Source organism: Phyllostomus hastatus, unplaced genomic scaffold (assembly GCF_019186645.2).
Source record: "Phyllostomus hastatus isolate PE091 unplaced genomic scaffold, TTU_PhHast_1.1 phas_contig_196, whole genome shotgun sequence".
NCBI classification, from domain to species: Eukaryota; Metazoa; Chordata; class Mammalia; order Chiroptera; family Phyllostomidae; genus Phyllostomus; species Phyllostomus hastatus.
In genome coordinates, this window is record NW_025333709.1 from 14,586,219 (window position 1) to 14,604,368 (window position 18,150).

The window sequence follows — 18,150 nt, forward strand, 5'->3', positions numbered from 1 at the left end:
CACCCTACTGCACATCATAGCGTAGCCTCGCCTACCTTAAATGTGCTCAGCGGTTTCCGGACAAGGTGGCAACACTGTCTGCCGGGCAGCGCTGTGTTCGCCTCGTGGCCACGCGGCTAACAGAGCCGTGGCTCACGACCACGGCCCGAGAGCCGTGTTTGGCTGGTCCATTAAAAAAAGACCGAAACTCAGGCTTCCAAGTAAGTTTTCTACTGAAAACACGTTGCTTTCACACTCTCACAAAGTCAGAAAATCATAAGTCAAACCCTTGTAAGTCGGGGAACATCTGTAATACTGTTCCAAGTAAAATTGACATATTAGCCTGGATTTTCTGTTCCTATTGTGTGATGCTGGTTTTAAATGCAGAATCGCTCAAGGCACACCACTCATGTTTGGTAGCTCATACATGCATTCTGTTCCTTCCAGAACAGCAGGGCACTGCCCAGAACTAACTCAGGTGTCTCGATCTCATTGCCTGGTGCCTGCACGTGGCACTGGCACTTCACCTCACTGATGAGTGAGTGAGAGTGAAAGGAAAAGGAACCATGGCCGCCCTTGGCACGGACACCACCACTTTCAGCCTAGGTAGGTGGCTAGCACAGGACAGTGAGGAAGGATCCAATACAGTTTGTTTTGTTCAAGGAAAGTTCTGGTTTAAATGGAAAGCATGGCCTCGGGGTGGTTGTCCGTGCCCCAGCTCACTCAGTTGCAGACGTAATACACCTTGTACTTGGCTTTGGTCTTGCTGCCCTCCCACCAGTGGGAGTCTACAGAGATTCTGTACTCTGGCTTTGCAAATGTCCGGCTTTCTCCTTGACTCACCTCCCTGGTGCTCAGCCAGCTCCTCCCTCTCAGATGTCAGCCTCCTTTCAATGCCTGGGCCTCCTCCCTGCAGGCCCAGGGATCACCAAACACTCTGTATCCCGGGTGTCCTTGGAGGAAGCTCCAGATCAGTAAACATCCTAGCAGGCCAAGGTGGCACACCTACCCTTTCCTGTGCAGAATAATGGAATTCTTCCTTCAGAATGGCAGGTGTCTGTCTGGTCTAGGCCTAGGGGGGATAAGCATGGTAGAGGTTTTTCCATCCCCAAAAGCAGCTCCCTCCATCCCCCGATCTGAGGATGACCCCTGTGAACCTCTTGCTCAGGAGTGTTCTCAACTTTGTGGAACCACTGAAGGTGCCAAACCCCAGGCTGCAGCCCAGAGACTGTGTTTAAATAGGCGAAGGGCCAGGAATCTGCATGTTGGGAAAACTGCATGGAAAATGTGATTCTGATGCAGATGATCATCAAATCATGCTTCATAAGAACCATGCTCCAGCAAAGTGCAAAAATCAAACACAGCTTCCCAGGCCGCCTCCTCCTCTCTCCCTTCCTCACCACCAGTCTTCTCCTCCCCCCACCCCCACCACACACAAACACGAACGGTCCTTTCTGGGTAGTAAGAGATATTTATAGAAAATGTTATATGTGCATATTTTATGTCTTTATATATTTACTTTGCGACATTTTAATAATTATATGTATTTATATGTACATTAACCCCAAAATAAAAACCCAAAGTGAGAGGCAACAAGTGTGTATCTGACGAGCAGCAGCTGGGAAGCTGTGATTCAGGCAGAAACCCAGTGTCCTGATCAGGAGGTGAAGGCTAGAGGTGTTTATGAGAGATGGGACAGAAGGCAGGAATTTCTGTGGATGTGAAGAAGCGAAGGAAGGACTTTTATAGGTGCAGGCAAGCTGACAGAGTGAACTGAACTTTTAAGGCTGCCTCCAGCTGTCAGTCCGAGATTCGTGATGAACAGGTGTCTGCAGTACAACTTCTAAAGGCGCTTCAGACCCCGCCCACAGGCCGATCGCCCAGTTCTAACGTCCTGCAGGTTTGACCAGTTAGATGTGTAGGGAAGCTCTGACTCCGTTTTTTTTTTTTTTCCTTTAATAAATTTTGTAGCCTGCTCGACTTTTTAAAATGGATTTTATTTATTTTTAGAGAGGCAGGGGGAGGGAGGGAGAAAGAGAAGGAGAGAAACACCAATGTGTGAGATAGTTGCCTCTCGTACATCTCCTACCTGGGACTTGGCCCTCAAGCCAGGCACGTGCCCTGACCGAGAATCGAACAGGTAACTTTTAGGTTTGAGGAACGATGCCCAACCGAGGGAGCCACACCAAGCTAGGCTCTGACTCTGTTTTGAAGTGACTCTATTTATTTTTTTTATTTTTAATGTTATTTATTTATTTGTTTATTTATTATTTATTTATTTTTAGAGAGCGGAGAATGGAAGGAGAGAGGGAGAAAAATGCCAACGTGTGGATGCCTCTCGTGTGCCCCCACACTGGGGACCTGGCCCACAACCCAGGCATGTGCCCTGACTGGGGATCAAACCAGCGACTCTTACGTTTGCTGCCCACGCTCAGTCCACTAAGCTACACCAGCCAGGGTATGACTCTATTTATATTCTGTCTTACATGGATATGCATATACAATATAAGAAAAATACAAATACTTACATTTTTCTGCTCTCCTCCCGATATTTTGACCATGAACTTACATTATTTTGTCACTAGGAAGAAAAAAATCTATGAAGAAAAGAAAAAAAACAAACTCCAATGACCCCTCCAGGAAGTGTATCGATTGGGAGACTGGATTTGACCTGGGAGGCTTCCCTTGTTCAAGGACAAAGCTTCCTTTCCTAATATCTCAGTAACCAGGACTCCAAAGGAACCTCCTGAGTGAGTGTCAGTGCTCACCAAGGACAGCAAGTTCCTCTGGCTTTAGCCGCGTGCTCCAAGCTTGGAAGGGAAAAGGTGCTTGAGGGTAAAAGGGTCAAGGTCATCTGCCGCAGGTCTGCCAAGTCCCACAGTTCCCTTCCTTCTCTGCCTCCCAGGCTCCTGCCCCACCCCAAGGTCCTGGGGCCTTTGTGTCAGCCTGGTGAGTTGGACCCCGGTCTAAGCCTGAAGGCAAGACTCAGCTCAGCAGTGCCCACTGCCGGCAGGGCAGCAGGGATGCGGAGCCATAACCCTTTCTTCCCAAGTGTGCTGGGAGAATTAAATGACAATCAAACCTTGTCCTGGAAACCCTCCTGCAGGCATTCACTGTGTCTTCAGGGCGTTACCAGTTCTGCTGAGGAATGGCAAGGGCCCTGGGCCTGGGACGGGAACGGAGAGAGAGAGAAACAGACAAAGCCAGTGTGTGTGCCGGTGGAGTCAACCTGACCTGAGAGCAAACCCCGACCCCCCCTGAAGAGTTCTGTGACCTGGGGCAACTGTTTGACCCTCTGTGACCTGCGGGCTTCAATCTCAGAAAAGCAAAGGTCTCCATGTCACAGGGTTGTTGTACGGATTAAATGAGATTTCCCCACACCTTGGGTGTTAGCATCTTTCTTTAATTTATGTATTTGTTTTTATTTTGAGAGCACATTTATTAAAGGGGAGGACAGTAGTACATCAAAGAAGGGCTTAGCACAGAAGAAACAACAGGGGAGAGCCTAGGCGGGGCTGCGTTGGCTCCACGGGAAGTCAGAGAAAAGGGGCCTCGCAGGCAGGTTCAGTGGGGGGATTAGTGCAGGACGAGCTGCCGCTGCTTGTTGCTCCCCTGGTTGCAAATCTCATGGGGACACTTGGAGTTTAAGAAATGCATGCTTGGGAGGGAAGAAAGGCATGGGCCTGCTCCCAGTGTTACAGAACAAACTGGGGGGCCAAGGGGAGCCGACGGCAAGGTACTATTACCAAAAGGAACCCCCCAGGTTCGTTATGTCCGCCGCCAGAGGAAAGATATCTCTCAATGTCAGAGATTCGTGAAAAGGAAAGGCAATGTTTATTTAATGCTATACAGACTTAAAGTAGTGACCTAGTGTCTTCATCAAAATCCCAAAGTCTCTTAAAACACCCACAAACACACACAGTCCTTCCTTTCCCCACTTTGCCCAGTCTGGGGTACCGTATCTCAGGAAAAGAAATAGAAGTCCGTGGCTCAGGCAGCCCCCAGTTCTTCCCAGTAATCCGTCTTGGCTGGTAGGCCTCCCTCAGTTCCCGGCACCCTCAGCTGACTCACCGGGATCTCTGCTAAAGCCAGGTGGTGGTTCCCCTTCTAAAGCTACGGCGGTGGGGGGTCCCCACTCAGGCAAAGCCGCATGGCTCTCCTTTCTACTGCCACAGCTGCATGGTTCTCTGCAGTGCCACAGCCAAGTGGTCCTCTTGCTGCACAATGGCTGTGGGAGTCCCCATTCTGGCAAAGCTGTGTGATTCTCTCCCTCCAATGTCTGCCGTGTCTGGGTTTAAATCCCTGCGCCAATCTCCCTCTGCAGCCCCATTTCCAACTCCTCCCACAACTGGCTACACCTGCCAGCACTCTCATATCCTTCCAGCTTTACTGGGCTGCCATCGTGAGTCTGGGCAGGCGTGGCCCCATGGTGTGGAGCCAATCTTCTCCAAGCTCCCACGCAGATGCTGTAACTCGGAGGACCTGCCCCCTAGTTACGTCTTAGGGGGGAAGTTACTTCCATCCCCCTGGCTCAGAGCATGGCCACAGCTATTTAACATATCTATGTAACCAGTTAAAGGTTATAGATGTCTTAAATGACCGTACCAGAGGTTAGCTGCAAAACTGTTGCTATGCAAAACAGCTCTCAATGGCCCTGCTCCATTTGTCCCTTCCCCCAACTCACACCTGTGGAGGAAGGGGTGAGGACATCCTAATATTTCCTGGACACCTTGAGTTCTGGACCCCATTCCAAACCCCTATTTGGGGCCCCCCTCTCAGCTGCATTCTGTTACACCAGGATGGAGAAGATACCAGCATCATTGTTTTAAAATGTTTGCTACATGTGCCCTGGCTGGCGTAGCTCAGTGGATTGAGCGTGGGCTGCAAACCAAAGTGTCGCAGGTTCGATTTCCAGTCAGGGCACATGCCTGGGTTGCAGACCACGGCCCCCAGCAACTGCACATTGATGTTTCTCTGTTTCTCTCTTTCTCCCTCCCTTCCCTCTCTAAAAATAAATAAATAAAATCTTAAAAAAAAGTTGAAAGTAAGAAGAAATAGACAAGAATCAAAATAATTTATCTTAAAAAAAATGTTTGGTTCATCTACCTGCAACCTCTACAATTACAGTTGACCCTTGAACAAGGCAGGGTTTAGGGGCACTTACATCCAGGCCTCGGAAAATCTGTGTATAATTTAAGTTGACCCTCAGCATACAATTCCTGACCAAAGCACCCAAAATACAGTTGACCCTTGGACTGCCTGGGTCCATTGTCTGTGGATGTCAGTGCCCCTAAACCCCAAGATGTTCAGGGTCAACTATAGTTCATTGACATTGCTATCCACTTTCCTTTAATTTTTTTTTAAGATTTTTATTTCTTTATTTATTTTTGAGAGAGGGGAAGGGAGGGAGAAAGAGAGGGAAACATCAATGTATGGTTGCCTCTCAAACGCCCCCTACTGGGGACCTGGCCAGCATCCCAGGCATGTGCCCTGACTGGGAATCGAACTGGTGACCCTTTGGTTCTCAGGCCAGTGCTCAGTGGTTCTCACTGAGCCAAGCCAGCCAGGGCTCCTTTAGTTTTAAGCTCACAATATTTGTGAAATTGTGGGCTTGATGTGTGAGTCCTGTTTTTCCCCCCTAATGAACAGTAAAACAGAGGCATAGCTATTAAAATTTTACAAGTTCATTCAGCTACTTAGAAACAATGCACATGTCTTGAGGGGTATAGATACTGCACTTAGGGAGATGCTGAGATTCATCACAAAAACACCCAGCACATTGCTTGGTGGTGGTAAGGCTTACATGCAAATTTTGTTGATTCTGAGAAACACATAGGCGAAAGGACCCAAGGCCTTGGAAAGGGGAGGTGGAGGGTGGGGGAAGAAGGGCTTCCCAGGGAGGGGGCAGGAGGGGGGGGATGCCTGAACACAACACTGAAACCTCAGCTGCCACCAGACTGGTGAAAGGACTTGCAGAAAGGAGGGGCAGGGGAGGGGGGAAAGAGCTTGGACTGCAGAACATTTGAAGAATTGCCTGCCGGGCAGCCAGGCTGGGCTATAAGGCAACAAGCCTGGAGCCCGTAGATAAATTGGCTCAGATAAGGAAGGCACTGCCTGTTCCCTGAGGAGTCTGAATTTGATCCCGAATGATATGGTGAAATACTGAGAAGTCACGTGGTCCTAGTTATAGCCTAAGAAGACCTCAGAATTATTTAGAAGTGGCTGCAGACAGAAGGTCCACAAGGCTATAGACCAAGGTTGCCTGATAAATCTGTAAAAACACCTCTCATGCTCCTCATCCCTTCCTTCGATAACTGGGGCCTCCCCATGAAGCAGCCCGTGGGGAACTATTGATTCCCTTCAGCAGAAATGAGCAGCGTCTGCTGTCCCAGAGAACTGTGGCTGTGAGGGTAGTCATCCACCCACCTGGTGGGGAAAGCCAGGAACCTGGGAGCTGCTGCCATTAGTCCCTTCCTGTGCCCTGCCATCCTCAACCGGGTCAGCAGCCCGTCAATTTCTTTTCATTTTTTTTTCCAATTTCTTTTTCTGTGCAAATCAAATCCTGTCCCCTCTCTGCACCCCACTGCTGCTGTAGGTCGTAACCCTTTTTATCTCTTGCCTCAGGGCTTTGCCGTAGTCTCCAAACTGGTCTCCCCGCTGGTTACCTCTGGGTTCCTAGAGTGGGTAGCTGCAAGATCCTCAGCCAATCTTCTGATCTCACTAAATCTCGTCCCCTCATCCGTCAAACGGGGATAATAGGTTCATATACCTGTCTCCAAGGGTTGTTGTGGGGACAACGTGAGACACTGAGTGCGAAGCACTTACTGTACTGTTTGGCACGTAGAAGCTCAGTAAGGATTTGGTGGTATTATTACAGCCCCCGGTCCCCCACCCTGCCATTCTGCAATCTGTAGCTGCCTGAAATATGTCGACTTTTTAAGGGAATACATTGGCCTCCTGGTATCGGTCACCAGCTTCCTGTCCTCGAGTCCCTGTCCAGAGGGTCCAAGGAGCCCTCTGTGTGCAGACTGCTGAGCGGCGGGGCTGGGGATCAGCAGGGGTGAGACCCAGGTGAGGCGAGAGAGCCACCTGGGGTACAAACTTGCAGGAGGCTCTCCCTCTCCGGCCATGCCAGTGCTTCCTTAAAGTCTGCGCTTTAGACCCAGAGGTGGAACTGCAATCTGTTTTGTTTTCTTCCAGGTGCAAAGCCCTTTACCTGAGAACCAGATCCTTGAGCTTTTGGGAAAAAGCCATCAGTCTCCCCTGGTCTAGGCCAGGTTTCCCAAGACCCCAGGGGGTAGGAGGAAGAGGACTGAGCCCAGGGGTGGGTTAGGGTCACAGAGACACCATGTGAAGGGAGTGTTAGGGAAGAGATGAGTATCAGTGGCCCGGGCTCCCGGACTGTCCAGGGACAGAGGTCCGCCATCAACCCCAAGTAGACACAGGTTGGCTAGCAGGCTGTAGCTTTCAGTGTTGAAGTCCTATACTTGAGTTTTAGAGCATCTCTACTTTCTCCCATTCCAGCTTCACCTTCCAGCAAGGGAGATAACACCCCCTCAATTCCTTGGCACCCGGTCCTGAGCTACTAAAGCCCATGCTGACTGATTAGCTTCAGGTCATTTTTCTATGCTTTGACCATCGTGGGTTTTTTTTTTCAAATTAAAAAAAATTATTAATCATAGAAAAAGAGAGAGAAACGTCAATTTGTTCTTCCATATAGTCATGCATTCATTGGTTGATTCTTTTTTTAAAGATTTTATTCATTTATTTTTAGAAAGAGAGGAAGGGAAAGACAAAGAGAGACAGAGAAACATCAATGTGTGGTTGCCTCTCACATGCCCCCTTCTGGGGATCTGGCCTGCAACCCAGTCATGTGCCCCGCCCGGGAATCGAACCAGCGACCTTTTGGTTTTCAGCCTGTGCTCAATCCACTGAGCTATACCAGCTAGGGCTTGTTGGTTGATTCTTGTATGTCCCCTGACTGGGGATTGAACCTGCAACTTTGGAAATTGTGACAATGCTTTAAACAGCTGAGCTACCTGGCCAGAGCCTCTGACCACCTTTTGGTTGCTGATGAGACAGGCAACTCTAGATCCAGTGGGCGAGGTATGGTGATGTGGGGGGTGATAGAGGGCAGGGGCAAGGCACCATCCTTGCAGGGGGTGATCCGGGCAGACGTCTCTGTCTCGAAGCTCTCACACCAGCATGAGTAGGAGCTGCTCTTCCAGCATGGGGCGATGCAGCGACAGAGAGAGGTCTCAGACATCCCGGGCATCTGTCCTGGCCCATATTTTAGAACTTCTTTCCAATCAGCAGGTTGACACACTGAGGTGAGGCCACATCGGGCAGGTCCCAGTCTGGTGTTTGGGATTCATGCGTCATGGAAGGAATCGAGGATGTGGCTGAGGCTAATTAGAAAGTCAGCAGCTCTGGGACTCCCAGGCAGCAGGGTTTGCACACCCTGCGGAGCTTTCCCTGTCTCCCGTGGGTTTCCCACGTGTTTGGCCCACAGAGGAGCTTCGGGCGGGAGAAGCAATGCAGTGAACCAGGAAGCTTATGAGATCTGGTACATGTCAGACTGGGTTTGATTTCTAGATCTACCATTAACCCTCTGTGAGGTGTTTGTCGATTTCTTTAATCTCTTTGAACCTCCGTTTTCCCCCAGTGGTGAAATGAGGACTGTATGCCTACCCAGAGGACGGAAAAATGAATGTGGTTGTATTTGCAAAGTACCGGAGAGTAGGTTGCACTGATACCAGGTACACTCAGTTCGTTCTGTCCCACCTTTATTTTTCAAATGGCAGGCTACTGATTTTTTTATCATCTTAATGGAAATAAAAGAGGAAATGGTTTGCATGAGAATTTTTTTGAGGAAGCTTTCTAGTGGGTGCCTTGGGTAAGAATGAACATTGATGACAGATAACATGCAGGGAGCAGTTAGTTCCCTCGCGTGCAGCCCTGTTCTAAGCACGTTACAAGGACGCGCTCCTCTCTTCTCCCTCGAGCCCCGTGAGGCAGGAACTGCTGCCATTCCTGACTTTCGGATGGGGAGTAGTAGCCATGCCTCCTGGAGAGCACGCTCACCGCTTTCTTCCTGCTAGATCGTTTGTTTGTTTATTAAAGAATGGCTTCGGCCCTCTCATGATTTAAACAAATAATAATTTATTGAGGCAAATTCCTACAACGCAGCACCAACTATTTGAGAGAGAACAATTCAGTGTCGTTTTGTGCATTCACAACGTTGTGCTACCGTCACTTCTGTCTAGTTTCAAAACATTTCCGTTCTCTAAAGTCAAACAAATCCTCACCTACGGGTAGTGTCTCCCCGTGGTACACCTCCCTATTTGTGTCCTCTCCTGACGGATTTATATATTGTGGGTATTACACAAGTGAAATAATGTAAGGTGGGTTCCTGCTTCTGAGATTTTCCTGCTTTGCATAATGTTTTCAAGGTGCATCCACACTGTTTCATGTATCAGTGCCTTCGTACGGCCGAATAACACTCCGCTGTACGTTTGTTCCACAATCTGCTTATCCATCCATCTGCTGGCGAGCATTTGGGCTGTTTCCACCTCCTGGTTATTGTTAAGTCCTGATGCTGTGAACGTACTCGTGCGTTTACTTGTCTGAGTCCTTGTGTTCAGTTGTTCTGGGTATTTACCAAGGGGTAGGACTGTGGGGTCATATTGTAATCCTACATGTAACTTTCTGAGGAACTCCCGAGTTGTTTTCCACAGTGGCTGAACCATTTTACATCCCACGCACAATGTACGGGGGCCCCAGTTTCCCCACGTCCTCACCAACATGTGTTCTTTTCCTTTAAAAAAATTATGACCATCCGACTGGTTGTGACATGGCAACTTATTTCTCTAATGACTAAGGGTGCTGATATCTTTCCATGTGCTTGTTGGCTATTTGCATGTCTTCTTTGGAAAAATGTCTGTTCAGGTTCTTTGCCCATTTTTTAAATTGGGTTGTTTGTCTTTTTACTGATTTGTAAAAGTCCTTTATATATTCTGAACACTAAACGCTTAGCAGGTATGTGATTGGCAAATGTTTTCTCCTATTCATAGGTTGTCTTTTCACTTTCCCGATAATGACCTTGGATGCACAAAAGTTTTTAATTTTGATGAAATCCAGTTAATCTCTTTTTCCTTTTGTTGCTTGTGCTTTGGTGTCTCGTCTAAGAATTCATTGCAAAAAAAAGAAAAAAAGTCATTGCCAAATCCAAAGTCATGAAGATTTACCACCAGTTCTCTGCTCAGAGTTTATGGTTTTGGCTGTTATATTCTGGTATTTGGCCCATTTTTGAGTTAATTTTTGTATATGATGTGCAGTAGGAGTCTAACTTACTTCTTTGGCGTGTGGAACTTCAGTTGTCCTAGCTCCGAGTGTTGAAGACACTGTTCCTTCTCCACTGGACGGTCTTTCCTTTGTGGTTTTGATCTACATGGAATAGGCATGAAGACAGTGAAAGAACCAAGAGGCACCCCGGCCCCGGTCGGGAACAGGGGGAGCGATCAGAGCAGATGGCTGAGCATGTCAAACAAAGGACAGGGAAGAAAATTTCCAGAGCCACAAGGCTGCTTGTAGGTGGGGGCACCGCTTCTTCCACATGGTTTATCGAACACGAACTGAGGGAGCCTTTCAAATTTATTTGATTTATAAAGTGCGATGAGAAGAATGAATAATGCACACCATTGTGGTAACGTTGAAATCCCAAGTCAGAGCTCCGAGCCTGCGACACACAGACAGACAGGCAAGGTTAGCCTTTGCACCAATGAGGCGATGGGACTTCCAGCATTTGCGTGATTTGCTTTGTGTGCTTTTCTAATATTCCTGAATGGGAAGAACGTTATCCAAGCTGGTGATTATAGCATAATACTTGACAGTTTTCGAAACCTGTTCACATTCTATTGCAGCAAATGCTCAACTCAAATAAGACCTCACTCTAATACAAGATGGTCAATGAACTTGAGATTGTAAATAAAACACGTGGGAAAAATGGAGTGTTTACAACACAAACCTCACACAGAACTGCTGCTGAACTGGAAGAACAGGAAAAGAGGGTTTCTGCCTTCTCAGTATTTACTATATGCGGGCCACTCAGACAGGTGCGCAGCCTTTGTTTTCTTGTAACTTCTTGCAGCAGCCAGTGAAGGAGTTACTCTGGTTCCCATTTTACAGATGTGATGGCTGAGGCACAAAAAAGTGGCAGATATCTAAAAAGTGCAAAATCCAGGATTTTAGCCCAGATCGTATGGTTGCAAAGTCCACACACTCTCTTTTAAAGAGTGGAAACATCCCTGGCTGGTGTAGCTCAGTGGATTGAATGCAGGCCTGCAAACCAAAGTGTTCTCGGTTTGATTCCCAGTCGCGGCACATGCTTGGCTTGCAGGCCAGGTCCCCAACAAGGATGCATGAGAGGCAACCGCAACTATACACTGATGTTTCTCTCCCTCTTTCTCTCTCCCTTCCTCTCTCTCTAAAAATTAATAAATAAATAATCTTTTAAAAAATAATAAAGAGTAGAAACAAAATTTAGTTCACTTGTAATAAAAAAATGAGAATAAGCCAAAAAAAATGACTCAATTAATCGACACGGACCTTCAATAAACTAGATACTCTTACAGAATGCCAGTGACGGTTTGAGAATTGTTTGACTCCCTTATTTTAAATTGATGACTTCAGGACTCAGTTTCATCTTTCTTCTTCCCCTGAAGAGATTCCCAAGAGATTTTCAGAGGTGGTTTTAACCTGAGCTATTAGTTTTCATTTGTTTCTGGAAGTTCTACATTCTAACAAGTTCTAAGTTCAGAACCTCTAGGGTTCAGAGGATTCCAGAAAGATCTACACTTTCCCTTATTACTGATCCTCTTTCAACCCTTCAGGGTGAGAGACACAGGTGGAGGTGTGTCTGGTCACCGAGGGGCCCAAGAAGGCAGGCCAGCAGCGAGGAGCCAGGTGCTGAGCTCTGCAATGGAGCTTCGCCCTGGAGGCCAGAGTTACTGGGGATTTTGTTGGAAATTCAAACATCTGAAGCCGAGTGCTCACATCAGCCCCTACCTGAGGTAATGAACAGAGCCAGCCACAGGTAGCATTCATTCATGGGTTGATTCTTGTACATGCCCTGATTGGGGATTGAACCCACAACCCTGGTGTATTGAGATGACACTCTACCCAATGGAGCTACCTGGCCAGAGCAAGAGACTAGGTCTTAAATTACCATCTCCTTTCCACAAAAGAGGAAATGGTAATTGTGTGCTGTGATGGACGGGTTGGCTAACACTATGGTTGTAATCATAGAGTGATATACACTATAAATGTATCATCAAATCACACAGTGTACACCCCAGACTTCGCAATGTTGTATGCCAATTATAGCTCAATAGAAAAAAAAAAGAAAGTGAGATTTCTTTTGGGCTCATGCCTGGATGAAGCAGAACTGAAAATATGGATATAACCTTGGAACAGATTTTGTGTATATGTTTTACATCTGGTTTTAAGAAGAAGCTGAGTTTTGACAAGAGCTGCTAATTAAGTCTGCAAGGAGGATCCAGCGCTGATTAACCCAGCTGTACCTGCCGGTAGAAGACCCTCCGACATCATGAAGAACTGTCAAGTTCTTCCAGCGCTGTGGGCCACAGTTACCAGTGCAGCTTTTTGGGCTCGTTTCAGGTACTCTGCCGGAATGTCCCCAGCGGCACATGTTGCGGGCTTCTTGGTAAGACAGATATGCCTGACCGGTCCTGTGCCGTTACGTAGTGTGCTCCTTCTCTGTGCCAGCATCGTGCAGGGCCCTGAGTGATGAGAAGGGCTCCCACCTCAGGAACTCAACAGTCCCACTGGGGACACGAAGTCAATACCTAACAATAAATACCTGAACCAAAGACCTGTAATTAATTCCTTCATTGAACGAAAGCCAGAGAGCTGGGGGAGTCCCAGGAGGGGCGGTCGGCTAATGTTGCAGAAGGAGCTACTGCTTCGGTGCCTGACCAGTGGAAGTTGGAAGCAACCCCCGATCCTCATCCATAGGAGGAGTAGCTTTCCTGCCCACATGGCTTACCCTCGTGACTTGCTTTAGCCAATGGGACACGAGCAGAGTTGATGTGGGTGAAGGTTTCAAAAATGCATGTGCAGTTGGATTTTGAGCCTTTTGCCATGAGGTTGTTGGGGAAGATAAATTTCTCCTCTACCCTTTGATGTTCAGTAAATAGGGGCCTGTGATTTCAACTAACAGAAGATGGATTGACAGGAGACAAGGCATCATTTTCATTAATATATTACATGTATAGAACTTTACAGAAAAAGAGAAACTCAAAGGAGTAATTAGACTCAGGAGCTTCTATACCATTTTTACAAAGGTAAGAGGGTTTGAGATTTGAGGAATGGCGAATCGTGGGGAAGTCACTAGGAAAGTCATGCAAACACTAATGGAAGATGAGGGATAATTTAGCAAGGATGGTGTATGTGGACCATCTCGGTGCCTACTCTCCGTCTCTGGTGACAAGAATTGCTCTCCTCTTTCTGGTTCAGGAGAGGAGAGAAATCCACAAAGGGAAATTTATGCCCCGCTTCTGGGCAGAATAGGTGGACACAGAGAATCCTTCCTGTGTCTGCTGGTTCTTAATAACCCTTGTGCTGAAGTGGCATATTTCAGGGTTGCATATCCTGATCCCATTCCATATGAACACTCCCCACTTGCCTGCTGACCCCAGAAGAATAAAAAGCTTGCCTGGACCCAACCCACAGCCTGGAACCAAGCCCCGCTGAGGCCAGCCTAGATCAGCTGAACCACAGCCAACCCACAGGTGCCTGAGCAAGAAATACATGCTTATGGCTGTGTGCCACTGAGACCGCATGATTGCTTGTTACTTGGTATGCTTGCAACAAGTGCATTCATCTGTAAAATGGAAAAAATGTACATCTTACTTGCAGTGGTATTGTGAAAACTAAGTGAAATATAAACCTAATGTCTCAGATTTCAACATCCTGAGAAGACAACGGAGGTCACACTCTTACTGATGCCCGATTCCCCACGGTTCATCTGCTCATGAGGGAATCCCCTCTGGATGAGGGTCTACAAAGAGTCCAGATGCTTCTCAGTGTGGGATGTGTCCTCTACCTCCACCAGCCCCTGGTTCTCACAACTCTGCCAGGGTACCGCTTCCAAGCTCGGGCTCTGCATCTATTGATTGGCTCAGGCTGGTCATGTGTGGGACTGCAGGGGAAACCCACCAGCCAACAGCAGAGAACTTGAACTTCATGAGGCAGACAGTGAAATTCATTGATTCAACGATTACCTAACTCACAGAGCCAGATTCGCGCTGCAGCAGGCTGAGAGAAGGATAAGGGTATCTGAACGTGCCAATGTGTTAAAAACAGCATTAGTCAGGGAGCTGGGGTCCATCACGCTCCTCAGTTCCTGGCCCCCCATCACCATTGTGGGCGAGACCCTGATCTTTTTTATTGTAATATTTTCCCTTTCCTCGCAGTCCCTCACCTCATCCCTGCCTCTGAAAACCGAACTAGCCTCTCTAATGCATTTGATATAAAAATGGAACCAGTCGGTCTCAACCAGGGCAATCCCCCCGACCCTCGCCCCACCAGAGGACATTTGGGAATGTTTGGAGGGATTTTGAGTTGTCACAACTGAGGGTATGCCACTGGAGTCTTGTAGGGGGGCCAGGGGGCTGCTAAGAAGCATCCCTCAGTGGGTGGCACAGCCCCCTACGATGGACTATGGAGCTCCAAATGCGAATATGGCCAAGGCTGAGAGCTATTGGATGTATATAGTATTGTATGGAGGTTTTTAAATTGACATAAATAGTATTGAGATTAACACTCATGTTCTTGCTTTTTTATTTGTTAATATATATATTTTTAACATCTTTTTATGTTGCTGCTCCTAAGTCTAGCTCCTTCCTTTTTGACTAGTGCCTCATTTTCCATTACATTCACCTACTACATGCCTTCTCTTACCGGGGGACACCCAGTCCATCCCCTCTCCTTGTTCTTTCATACAGAACCGTGGTGAACATGCCCCTGCCCCCACACATATCCCGTGGGACCTGAGCCATCTGATCTCGGAGGGGAGCACCCTCCGACAACTGTCTCAGACCAGGACGGCTCCACGTGCCCACCTTCTGGACCTGCGCCAGCATACCCTGGTGTTAATGTTGCTGTTCCAAACTGAGTCATGTCCTCCCCACATTCGCATGTCAAAGTCCTCACTTCGGTATCTCAAAAATGTATTGTATTTGGAGACAGGGCCTTCAAAGGGACGACTAAGGTAGAAAGAGGTCACTAGGGTGGGCCTTGATCCAGTACGACCGGCATCCTTACACAGGACGAGGAGGAGATTGGGACACAGACACACACAGGAGGAAGGCCATGTGAAGACGCGGAAAGAAGACAGCCACCTAATATGTCAAGGAGGGAGACCTCGGAAGAAACCAACTCTGCGCACACCTTGATCTTAGAGCTCCAGACTCCAAAACTATGAGGAAATACACTTCTGCTGGCGAAGCCCCCCAGCCTGTGGCACTTTGTCACGGCAGCCCCAGCAGACTCACAGAGTCGTGTGTGAGCGGTGCCGGGAAGTCCCGTGTGAACGAGGAAGGTGGAGTTGGGCAGAGGGAGCCATGGCGCCACAATGGGGTGACCACCAGCTGGAATACTGGGGCCGGGAGGGCCCTCCTGGGCTGTTTCGCTGTGATGAATGGGGCCTTTGTTTTTTGTGCACGGGTCTTTCTCCAGCGAAGGGACGTGTGATTTTGCCCCCTCCCCCAGGAACATTTGGCCGTGTCTGGAGACACTGATGGGGGGGGGGGGTTGTGCACTACTGACATCTAGTGGGTAGAGACCAGGGCTGCTGCTGCTCAACGTCCTGCCATGCAGGAGGAAGTCCCCCACAGCAGGGAGCCGTCAAATCCCAACAGTGCCGAGACTGAGAAAGCCTGCCCTACATCAGCGAGCCACTGGCCCTGAGCTGCTCTGGCAAGGACGCAAGCTGGTGCAGGTCCCCTCGGCAGTGGCGATTCCCACGGAGGCTGTAGCTGTGGCTGCCAGCAGCCTGTGGTCCCAGAAACTGAGGAATGGGTGTGTGTGCCATGAAGAGGGGGTCCAGGCAGAGCAGAGGGCCCTTGCCTGGCCCCTCAGACTTCTCTTTCTCGTGAGAACAACGATCATGAGATGGTACTCAGGGCACTGACTGGGAAGTTTTGCATACATAATCTCGTGCAAGCCCCATGAAAAGCCCAGGAGGTGAATTTTATTACCCCTGTTTTATAAAACAATCATCTGAGGCGCAGAGAGGGTTAACCACTCACCCAGGGTTACTGAGCTAGGAAGTTACACAACCACAATCTGAATTCAGGGCTCCAGAGTCTGGCTGGTATGCCAGCAGGAAGCATATGCTTTGCTATAAAACAAGAGCACACGTAGGAGAAAGCGGGTAGGTTGCAAACTTAACCCAGAACTGATGGGAATCCAGCCTCAGAGCAGCCAGCAACCCTGAGGCAATGTCTGGTCCTGCGCAAACATCACATGATCGGATCCTGAGCTTTTTCAGGGAGGACTTGCTTTATTTTATTTATTTTTTTGCTTCCTGAGGGGGATGAATAAACTTGAGGACTTTATACAATGACAATGGCAACTATGAAAAAGAAAAAAAAAGCCACTTCTTGGGAATCAGTGGTATAAAAATAATTTTTATTTACTACTGTAAATAAAGTAGTGCAAAGAGTAGTTTGGACCCACAATATTGCATCACCAATTTATTCACTACCGTAGCAGCATCCAGTGCACAGTCTGCCCTTCCTCTTCCTCTCAGTCTCTCTCTCCCCCACACACACACACACACACACACACACACAGGGACTCAGGCACGCACACACCCCTACAGGGACTCAGGCAGGCATAAAGGGTGCGATGCCTGGGAACTAAAGGCTTTTTTCCTGCAAGTCCCACTGCTGCCAGTCTATTCTAATGGGTAATTCATGGAGAAGGCTACACTTAAATACTAAGAATTTTCTAAATGTTACTTTATGGATTGCAATTGAAAAGCAACCGACGTCCAACCATGTCACTGAGTGATTCGGAAGCACTACGACCCTAGAAAAATCCGAGGAGAAAAATGTAAACCAATTTACAAAGCCACCACCTTCCCCACACGCCCAGCCATAACCTAAGCCGGGTCATGGCAAACACATGTACCGAAACATTATCTAACCTGTAGAAAAGTCACAATTTTCCGTTACTGAATAAAAGGGAATGAACAAGGGGCTGAGATTCTGAAAACGTGCCCCGTGCATAGGGAGTCGATATGGTGCAGGCCGAACCGTGACCCCCAGTACCCGGAATCACCAGGAAGGGCCGCCGCAGACGTGCCAACCTCCCCGGCGCGCCCCTACGACCAGGATGTCCCTCGTATTTGTCTGAATGCCTTTAGTACCACTGTCTGCTCTGCATACTTCTCTGTAAGTTGATTAAAAAAAAAGACACCAAGTGCAAATGTCACATCCACTGACAAGACGTTCAAGGTGTTTATCAGTAGTACAATGCCGTGGTGGCCCCAGCTTTCCAATACCACCTGCTGAAAGGGTTCTCTCTCGTGGGAGACACCTGGAGTGCACACATCACCCACGCGGCTCCGGGTTACTGGTGACAGGGGGCTGGTCCTGAGCAGAGGCGTCCGCAGCTGGCGTCACAGCTGGACTTGCAGTGGGAGCGGTGGGGCCTGGGGAGGCCCCGGCTGGCGTCAGGTTGAAACCATTGGCTGCAGAGACACACATGCACACAGCAGGTGGTGAGGATGCACAACAGTGCACACAGGGCACACAACCACGCCTAGGCTGCAGCAAGCTGGGCGAGATGCTCCTGATTTAGTGGCCCTGAAACCAACTAGCTAGGCAACATTGGACCCACTATCTACATTCTTTAGACTTGGGTGTCCCCTTTCTAAAATGACAGATTGGAACACACATATGAAGCTCTCTGCTGGTTCTGACATCGTGTGACTCTAAGTTCTACATTGATGCTGTGACTTCCGGTACGTATTTTAATTAAAAACAAAACACTTTCTGGTCCATGGTTCTTCTGGTCACATCTACTTTTTCCCCCATGGCGTGGATGCAGTGTAAGCTATGAATTATACCAATTGATAAGAAA

At 48.3% G+C, this 18,150-nt stretch overlaps 1 protein-coding gene across 1 annotated transcript in view; it reads right to left on the reverse strand.

Moving 5' to 3' along the window:
* Positions 1 to 16,671: 16,671 nt before the first annotated feature.
* Positions 16,672 to 18,150, reverse strand: part of SEL1L3 (SEL1L family member 3) — a 96,036-nt gene continuing 94,557 nt past the window's right edge. Inside the window, exon 24 of the mRNA XM_045834544.1 lies at positions 16,672 to 17,758. Within this exon, the coding sequence (XP_045690500.1) occupies positions 17,619 to 17,758 (140 nt within the window). The 3' untranslated portion in view covers positions 16,672 to 17,618. The remainder of the gene's footprint in view (positions 17,759 to 18,150) is intronic.